This window comes from Brassica rapa, chromosome A10 (assembly GCF_000309985.2).
Source record: "Brassica rapa cultivar Chiifu-401-42 chromosome A10, CAAS_Brap_v3.01, whole genome shotgun sequence".
NCBI classification, from domain to species: domain Eukaryota; kingdom Viridiplantae; phylum Streptophyta; class Magnoliopsida; order Brassicales; family Brassicaceae; genus Brassica; species Brassica rapa.
The window spans coordinates 2,011,683-2,021,180 of record NC_024804.2 but is presented as its reverse complement, the minus strand read 5'-3'; the positions used below and the strand labels follow the sequence as shown (position 1 = coordinate 2,021,180).

Below are 9,498 nucleotides of genomic sequence, written 5' to 3'. Positions count from 1 at the left end.
GGGAATCGTGTGATCCACACCCGCCTTATCAGATATATTAATTCTCTGAGAAAAATACAATCATCAAGTGTGAAGATGTGCAATGTTACTGCATGTATAACATTAAAGATGTGCACTATTACTGCATGTAACATTGAAAATGTGCAATGTTACTGCATGTAACTTTTCTTAAATTCGAGTTAACGTTTCTCCACATGTATAACTTTTCAACGTCTTTTGTTTATCTATAAAAACCATGTGATTGTATCCTTCTTCATCTACAAAACTCCTCATATATATTTCTTGGCTAATACTCCTCAAAGCTAACGACACGAGAGAGAACAATGGCAATTAAGAACCTTCTTGTCCTTGTGATTCTTCTTGGCGTTCTTGGAGTTTCAGTTGCCCATCCTAAGGGTCTTTACCTTAACTACTACAAGCACAGGTGTCCAGACGCAGAATCCATTGTCCGACGTGTCACAGTTCAATATGTTTCTCACGAGCCAAGTCTTGCCGCAGCACTTCTTAGGATGCATTTTCATGATTGTTTCGTTAGAGTAAGTTTGCTTCTTTGAGACACATTCTGGATTATATATATGAAACACTTCTAACTCTTGTTATGATCCATGCAAATAGGGATGTGATGGTTCCATTCTTCTGAAATATCCATATAATGAGACGGAAAGATACGCTGCCCCCAACTTGTCCGTGAGAGGCTACGAAGTGGTAGATGCTGTCAAGTCAGCGCTCGAGAGGAAGTGTCCTGGTGTTGTTTCTTGCGCTGATGTTCTCTCTTTAGTCGCTAGAGACGCCGTCATAGTGGTAACAATTCATAATGGACCGGTCCTTCTCATTACATAACTGTTGTAATAATAGTACGCACTAAAACTTATTTTCTATGCTTTTTTGTAGATCAACGGACCCTGGTGGCCGGTTCCATTGGGCCGGAGGGATGGACGCATCTCAAGAAAGTCTGAAGTTAATTTACCATCCCCACTCTCAGGAATAGCTGCACTGAAAAAGAAATTCTTTGACAAGGGTCTTAACACTAGAGACCTTGTTGTTCTCTCAGGTAAGTTTATTAAAAAAAATCGAATGTTAAATTAATTTATCAAAACCCTTTTTTACATCACATGTGACTGTTTTTGAATGGTGAAAGAATAAAAAATTATTCAAGTGAGTTAATAAACACCTTGAATGCTATCTAAAAAGACTTGACAACTTTTTGTTACCAAACTGAATGAAAATGGTTTCTTGCTCAGGAGCTCACACAATTGGAATCTCTCATTGTAGTGTCATCCACCATGGTATCTACAACTTCACCGGCAAAAGCGATTCTGACTCTTCGATGAACCCAAGATACGTTAGGGCATTGAAGAGAAGGTGCAACCCAGCTGATAACAGGACGATAGTGATGGACCCACGCAGTGTCAAGAAGTTTGATTCCCACTACTTCAACATGGTGGCTCAGAGGAAAGGTTTGTTCAAATCTGACAGAACACTTCTTGATGACCCTGAGACCAAAAGTTACATTTACACACAAGTTGCTACTGCTGGATCTTCATTCAACAAAGATTTCGCTCACTCAATGGTCAAACTAGGGTTCGTCGAAATCCTTACCGGGAACAAGGGTGAGATCAGAAAGAGATGCGCTTTCGTGAACTAATTAGCGATGTCCCTTTTGGATTATTATTGTTTTAAAACGTTTTCTGCTTACTTTATGATTCAATGTTTTCATTCTTATCTTTATGTTTGCTCCAGTTCAGTATGCTCCGTTTGTAATGTTCTTTTCGACATTATTAGTAATGCAACTGTTTTCTATTGTTCCACATCCGGTATCGGTATACTAGTCACATAGTTCATAGTTGTATACCAATAATTATGCACGGGTCGTATACTTTTTTTTTTGGTTTCCTTGAAATAGGGTAAAAGGTCGTACAATAGCTGACTTACTTATTTGGTTATAGAAAAGTTTAAAATAATTATAGGCTTTTAAAATTTTTAAGCTTTTCCTATCGTGTTCCAAAATTTATAAGAAATGCATGATCTATATATGTATATACATATATTTGGTGAAGGGTTAATTTATTGAGATAACATAAGTTTAGCCATGAAATAAATAATTAATTTCGGCAGGATTTGGAATTGTCATTTTACGTACATGTGATATGTTTTTTTTATGCCACAGAGAATCTCTGACAGAGACGGGACGACAGTTCCTTCCAAATCTCATATATATTAATCGAAGATCATTAAAAAAATTGTAACGTTAAGTTTATACTAAATAAAAAAAGATCATGCTTAGGTGGCTTAATTAAGATGACAATTTTTCTTACATGGCAACTTAAGAATCAATTGAAACAAATGTTGGTCCAAATCTAATTATTAAGAAACATTATATTAACCCAAATATAAGAAACATGCATTATTTCTTTAAAAAAAACTACAAAATTACCTAATATGATTAACATATATATGATAATTAATAACTATGAATAATAAAGATTTGATAACAATTTTTGCATACTTCTTCATTTTTGTTTAATTTTATATTATTAAAAAAATAAACAATCACATTAACTATATAATAAAAAAAATCTATTTTTTATTATATGTTATATTTTGATTTTTTTAAATGAATTTAAATTTATAAAATGATGAAACCTTATATGTTATATTTAAAAAAATTTAAAACAACTTTAAATTACAAAAATGAGGAAACCTTAAATGTTATATTTTTCTTATATGTTATATTTTTTCTTATATGTTATATTTTAAAATGACTTTAAATTTTTACAAAAATGTAATTTATCCTTAAGTATACGACTAAAATCATTAAAATGACATGTATCAATTCGATGGCTGATCTTAAACCTTTCAAAACCATATGAAAGATAATGTCAAAATAATTCAACTGTAGAAACATAACTGTTCACATTTTTCAAGAATGTGTACGGTGGAAAAAATAAGACTTTTGTGTCATAATTTGTTTAATGTCCAATCCGATTAATCCATGATATATTAATTATAGTTTAGTTCCACAATTTTTAATAAAAATTGATCCGGTCCATCGGAAAGAATTATATAATAAAAACAAAAAAACATTGTATATGTATAAATAATATGATCAAATATTAAAAAAATATTACCAATACTATATACAAATAAACTCAACATACACAAGGCACATGTCTTATATTATTTTGGCTGTGTATCAACTATTATGTTGTCTAAATTGGTGGTCATGCTATACTATCCCATGATAAACGTAAATATGTCAAATAGATAACTTTTTGTTGACAATTTGTTTTGTAAGGGTATGTTGTTGACAAATTAGAAGTTAAGGGGGGTAACTAATAAGGATGAGGAGGATTGAGGCACACGATGTAGTTTGAGAAACGATGGAAGAGAAAAAAAAAGATAAAAAAGATGATTCAGGCCAGAATATGAACTTGTGTAACACACATGACAAAGTAGTTGTTATTATTATCTCTATTTTCTTACATATTACTAATATAGTATTTGCATATTTTAAGAAGTCAATAGTCTTTCCAAAGAGCAAAAGGGCCGGTAGAGATGAATCCTGAGAATTGAATTTATTTAAGCATCATACCAGCATCATTTTTTTCTTGTTTAAAGGAAACATATTTTTATTACAGATGGCTACCTAATTCTGCAATGATTTTTTTTTAAATGCGCTCCAATGATCTATAAAAAAACTGAGGAGGATTATTTGTCGTGTCTGCAGCGGAATGATTATGATTTATGCATCTTATAAAGGAGATGATAGTTAAAGAAACATGACATTCCATCATACAAAGGACACTGAAATACTCTTGTCTGAAAACAGACTTGAAGGCAAGGAAAAACATCCAAAAGAAAGAACAGTTTGAACAACGTTGAAACCACAATCCAAAGAAAGAGAGAAAGCTTTGATGAAACTCAGTTTACGAAGGCACATTTCCTCCTGATCTCTCCTTTGTTCCCGGTGAGAATTTCAACGAAACCTAATTTAACCATTGACTCGGAGAAATCTTTGTTGAATGAAGATCCAGCGGTAGCAACCTGTGTGTCAATGTACCTTTTGGTCTCAGGGTCATCGAGAAGTGTTGAGTCAGATGTGAACAAACCCTTCTTCTGAGATACAATGTTGAAGTAGTGAGAGTCAAACTTCTTGACACTGCCTGGGTCCATCTCCACTGATGTCCTGAAATCAGTTGGCTTGCACCTTTTCTTCAATGTCCTAACGTAGCTAGGGTTCATAGAAGGGTCAAAGTCACCTTTCCCGGTGAAGTTGTAGATACGGCTGTTTATGAGACCGCAGTTAGAGATTCCGATGGTGTGAGCCCCTGCACAAGAAAATAAACCATTATAATAAAGTTTAGAGGTTATGTACACAGAAATAAACCCACAAAACTTGTAAAGGTTATACACATAGAAATAGACTCTCAAATTATTAAAACTCTTACTAAATGTTTATAACCTCAAAATTTAAGATTTCGCCCTATTAAACACTCCAAAAATGCCATACCTGAGAGAACGACAAGGTCTTTAGTGTTAAGACCCTTGTCGAAGAAGTTCTTTTTCAGTGCAGCTATTCCGGCGAATGGGGATGGTAAATTAACCTCAGATTTTCTTGAGATGCGTCCATCCCTCCGGCCCAATGGAACTGGCCACCACGGTCCATTGATCTGTAAAAAAAGCATAAGAAAGTTAGCTATATATAGTACTCTTATTTAAATTTTTTTAATGAGAAAAAAGTCAGTGAAGTGCAAAAATATTACCACTAAGACAGCGTCTCTAGCGACTAAAGCAAGAACATCAGCGCAAGAAACCACCCCGGGGCACTTCTTTTCTAGGGCTGACTTGGCAGCATCTACCACTTCATATCCTCTAAGAGATAAGTTAGGGATAGCGTCTCTTTCTGCGTCCTTGTTTGGAGATTTCAAAAGTACGGAACCATCACATCCCTATATGCATGGATCATAACATAGTTAGCATTGTTGTTCATATACCCATTGTTATAGACTTACAAACGCAAAAAAAAAAAAGTGAAGTAAGAGCTTACTCTAACAAAACAATCATGAAAATACACCCTTAGAAGAGCGGCTGCAAGACTCGTCTGGCGAGAAACATATTGAACCGTGACACGACGGACAATGGCTTCTGCATCCGGACACCTGTGTTTGTAGTAGTTAAGGTCAAGACCCTTCGGAATAGCAACTGAAACTCCAAGAACGCTCAGAAAAACTGTGAGGACAAGAAGGTTCTTGATCGCCATTGCTCTCTCTCTCTCTCTTTTCTTAGCTCGTTTTCTTTGTTGAGTACTACCCAAGAAATATCAGAACTAGCTTGGAGATGAAGATGAAAGAGAGACTCACAGGCCTTTTATACACCACCCAGAGACATTGAAAATGTCCATGGAGAAGTGTCAAAGTGGGATTTACATAAACCCATTTGCAGTTTTTCTCTGTTTCTTAATTTAGGTTTGAAAGACAGAGGAGGAGATCATTGCAGGGCCTCCACTAAGCATAAAAACTCAAAATCATGCAACGAATAAGAAATCTTTAAATCATCTTTTTGCTCTATGAAAAGTTATTGACTTTGGACAACATGTAGTTAGGGAAGTTGTTTTATTAAATTCTTAGCTCTCAAAGTTGAATAAAACTATAATAGACTGTTATCGTATGTGGAATCCACGTTCTTATATTATTTTAGGAAATCATCCAAGTTGCTATATTTAGTAACTGGAAAATCATATGGCTTAATATACTGTTCTTGTGGGACAAGTAACGACCTAAAATTAGGTTATTAATATATAACATATTCGTCAGCAATGTTCGTTGGTCTCGGTAGTGTTTGACTTTAGGCCTTGCCGCTCTAGTTTACGGGCCTAAAATTGATCACAGTCTTACGGCCCATCTAGGAAGCAGAAAAAAAAAACAAAATTGTAATCAGGTTCACAATGAACATACGATATTTTATTTTCTTCACGATGCCCCCATATATCTTTTTTCTACGATGACGTTTATAACAGTTTTTGGGTATGTACATGTAGCAGTTCTTTTGAATTTTAACTTTTAGGTAAGTAGCAGGAAAAAAACTCAAATGTTAGGTATTGAATTATTAGTTTTTGTTAATGGAGAGTACAAATGAAGAGGAGGTTAAGTGCAAGAGAGGCATGAGAGCAGTAAATGGCCGAAGCCATGCAGCCTCTGTGTTAACATTTAATGCTAAAAAACTACTCGCCACTCTATCATTTACATACAGCTCCATCTATATGTCTACATACGTACATATTTAAAAAACTTATAAAATTACATATGACAATTTTTTTAATTATTTTATTAACCTTGGTATGTAAGAGCTAATAAATTAAATATGCAATATCTTTATATATCTTCCCGTGAAAAAGAGTGTAATTACATATGAATGCATGAATTTAATTTAAAATGTTTATCATTTATATAGTGACGATTTGTATTTAAATAGCATAACTGCACTCTAAAGAATAACGAATTTAATTTATGTCTTAAAATAAATATTTAATTGTCATATGAAATATATATCTAGATAAGTCCTTAAATTTATTAACTGAGTTAAAAAAATCGATTGTACGTAGTTAAATAACTTTTTCTATATAGAACTTTCATTTAAGAAAACATTATTGTTTAAAGTGATCTAAATTTAATATCTATGTTAAAAAAATAATTAAATTACTTACAAAACGTAATATATATGTTAGATTTGGGTTAATTTTATCTCTTGTTTGAAACTACGCTAGGTGCTAATTGGACGGCAACCTCGGATCTAGAGAGTTACCGAAAAAATCGGAAAATATTCGGGAATTACGCAGAGCTTAGTTTTAAATACAATTTAATATATTTGTAATATATTTAGCTAATTTTAAACATGATGACACATGTTCTTAGACATAATTATACAATTTTTTATATATAATTTTAAGCAGCCTTTTTTTGATTCGTCAAACATCTAGATTATGGTGTGATTGGTACGAAAAAATTCCTAAATGAAGTAATTATGTGTTTGTTTTTGTTTTGATAGCTAATTGTAATTATTTAGTAATGAATAATTACACAAAATCTGTCAATAATGAGTAAAAAATAATCAACTGTGTTTCAACTTTACACGGACGAAAAAAAAATTTAGGCGGTCTAAGCGAAAATTAAGCGGTCAACGCGGATTTTACGCGGATCAACACCTAACTACACCGATTTAGGCATATTCACTGTGGTAAACCTCAGAAAAACGCCTAGACAGCCGCATTTTTGAACAGGGATTTTATCATGGAGATGATGTATTGGCTTGTAGCTATATAAGCAAAGATTATTTTGGTTGTTTCATTATGTGATATTTTATAAAATTAATAAACTTTTAGAACTGTATAAGTATATTTTGACCCAAAAAAAGAACTATATAAATATTAATTATATAATGATAGCGTGGTCTCTATTGGCCTTTTAGAGCATCTCCAATGTATTACCCCATTTTTTACTCCAAAATGGTGCAACACCAAAATGGAGTAAGGTTTTACTCCAATGTATTACTCCATTTTCTACTCCAAAAATAATATTTCTTAAATGATTTCATTTTTATTTTATTAATAATTGCAAATAAAATCTTATACTTATAAAAATTACCAATTAACCCCAACTATTTTATGTTTACAATAAATAATTAAAATATAAATTATTTGAATTAAATATTTATTATTAAAAAGTACAAGAAATCATTAAAAAATACATAATATATGTGGGTTCAACAATGAGTATTAGGATATTTTTCCACAAATGATCAACTAATGCATTTCGTAATGAAAAATGAGCTTCTTTATCTTTGATATTCCTAAATCGAGCAAGAAAATTTCGAAATCGGACATTTTCGTCTTCTGCAATTTTGATATTCGGAGGTGGAACTTTATCTTTAATTATTTATGTTTTCTGTTATTTTATGCATTTATTTAAAATTATTAAAGAATCCTTTGTGGAATATACTATTTTCATGTTATTGTATCATTTTAAATATTATTTAAGTAAGAAATAAAAACATTAAAGATTCAAAGGACCATTTTATAAATAAAAATAGTTCAACTCCAAAATAAAGTAATGGTTAGGGTTACTCCAAAATGGAGTGGGGTTGGAGAAGATTTTACTCCATAATGATGTTTGGAGTTGAAAATGGAGTAGGGTTGGAGATGCCCTTAGCCGTCATTCCGAGTATACTATAATATAAACAATAATATATATACATATATATATATATATATATTATTTTTTTTTTTGTCGACAATATATATATTTTTTGAAACACTTTTTTTTGGACGAAAAACAAAATTTGTATCATTATCTCCTATCCTCTCCCTCGCTCTCTATAAGAGCATCTCCAAAAAGGAACTCTATTTTGAAGTTTCCAAAACTTTATATTTGAAGTTTCAATGTGTTCTTCTCCAAAAGTAAAACTTCAAACCTAACTTCAAAATTATTTATATTTTACACTATGATCCTTATGTTTGTCATAGTTGATGTAAATTCATAAAACTTCTATAAATAACTAATACATATATATAAATATTACAGAAATATTAATTAAAAAAAATCTTACACTAAAATATAAAATTATAAATAAAAGTACATAATTAAATATTAAACTGCAAGCAAATATTACATTATTGCATAAAATTATTTCCATAATGCTCCCATATATGATCAACTATTTCGAAGTAAGAAATGATTCTCTTTATTTTTTGTTTGTAGATTACGAGCCAAAAATTGTTGAAACCGGATATCCTCATAATATGTCTGCTGATAGTTTGATATCATCAAACGAAAAAAATCCTTGATCTTTTAAACGAAAGTACAACAAGCAGGGAAAAATGTCATGAGATGATTGAATTACGACTGCAAAATGAAGCAAAAAAGTTAGCTTTTAAAGAAATAAAAGAGGAAAATAAAATATTGCTAAAAAACTTAGCTTCTATCGATGACGTTAATATTCGTGAATACATTCGATCTGAACAAGTAAGAATCATACGAAAAATGCGTCAAGAGCAACAACAACAATCATCTTCGGTTACACAAAATTTGTTGAACAATATTTTGGAGATTTTGGAGGTTCCGGAGCAAATTTACCAGACTATTAGTGTTGTTATAATATTTAAATTTGAGTAATAATTATGTCTTCATGTGTCTTTTTAATAAGTTTTTATTATGGTTTTTTGTAATATTCTTGTTGTTTAATTCTAGTTTTAAAATATTATAAATATTGTTTTAATTTTTTTTATTTAATTTCATGTGTAAAACTTAAGTTTATATAACAAATTTGAAATATTTATGAGATATAAAAGTTTTAAGGATTAAAACAATAAACAAAAAAATATTTAAGAATTATAAATATGATGTATAATTGTAAGGACCAAAATGCAAATAAAAAGATGAAACTTCAAATTTGAAGTTTTGAAAAGTGAAACTCTATATTTGGAGTTTCACTCTTCAAAACTTC

General features: G+C 31.2%; 2 protein-coding genes across 2 annotated transcripts; one reads left to right on the top strand and one right to left on the bottom strand.

The window, feature by feature from the left end:
• Positions 1 to 199: 199 nt before the first annotated feature.
• On the top strand, positions 200 to 1,806 carry LOC103844155 (peroxidase 1). The gene is made up of 4 exons (XM_009120927.3): positions 200 to 536; positions 616 to 801; positions 892 to 1,051; positions 1,242 to 1,806. Exons 1-4 carry the CDS (start codon positions 324 to 326, stop codon positions 1,643 to 1,645), a joined length of 963 nt encoding a protein of 320 aa, XP_009119175.1. The 5' UTR covers positions 200 to 323; the 3' UTR covers positions 1,646 to 1,806.
• A 70-nt stretch (positions 1,807 to 1,876) lies between these two features.
• On the bottom strand, positions 1,877 to 9,085 carry LOC103844156 (peroxidase 1). The gene is made up of 4 exons (XM_009120928.2): positions 5,048 to 9,085; positions 4,764 to 4,949; positions 4,511 to 4,670; positions 1,877 to 4,328 (listed from the first exon to the last, which is right to left on the bottom strand). Exons 1-4 carry the CDS (start codon positions 5,258 to 5,260, stop codon positions 3,922 to 3,924), a joined length of 966 nt encoding a protein of 321 aa, XP_009119176.2. The 5' UTR covers positions 5,261 to 9,085; the 3' UTR covers positions 1,877 to 3,921.
• Positions 9,086 to 9,498: the final 413 nt, after the last annotated feature.

Excerpts from the sequence above, each read along its gene's own strand:
- LOC103844156 (XM_009120928.2), bottom strand. The coding sequence starts at position 5,260 with ATGGCGATCAAGAACCTTCTTGTCCTCACAGTTTTTCTGAGCGTTCTT. Across the intron at positions 4,671-4,763 it reads CTAGAGACGCTGTCTTAGTG|ATCAATGGACCGTGGTGGCC; the intron begins GTAATATTTTTG and ends CTTTTTTTACAG. Across the intron at positions 4,329-4,510 it reads AGACCTTGTCGTTCTCTCAG|GGGCTCACACCATCGGAATC; the intron begins GTATGGCATTTT and ends TTTCTTGTGCAG.
- LOC103844155 (XM_009120927.3), top strand. The coding sequence starts at position 324 with ATGGCAATTAAGAACCTTCTTGTCCTTGTGATTCTTCTTGGCGTTCTT. Across the intron at positions 537-615 it reads TTCATGATTGTTTCGTTAGA|GGATGTGATGGTTCCATTCT; the intron begins GTAAGTTTGCTT and ends CCATGCAAATAG. Across the intron at positions 802-891 it reads CTAGAGACGCCGTCATAGTG|ATCAACGGACCCTGGTGGCC; the intron begins GTAACAATTCAT and ends GCTTTTTTGTAG.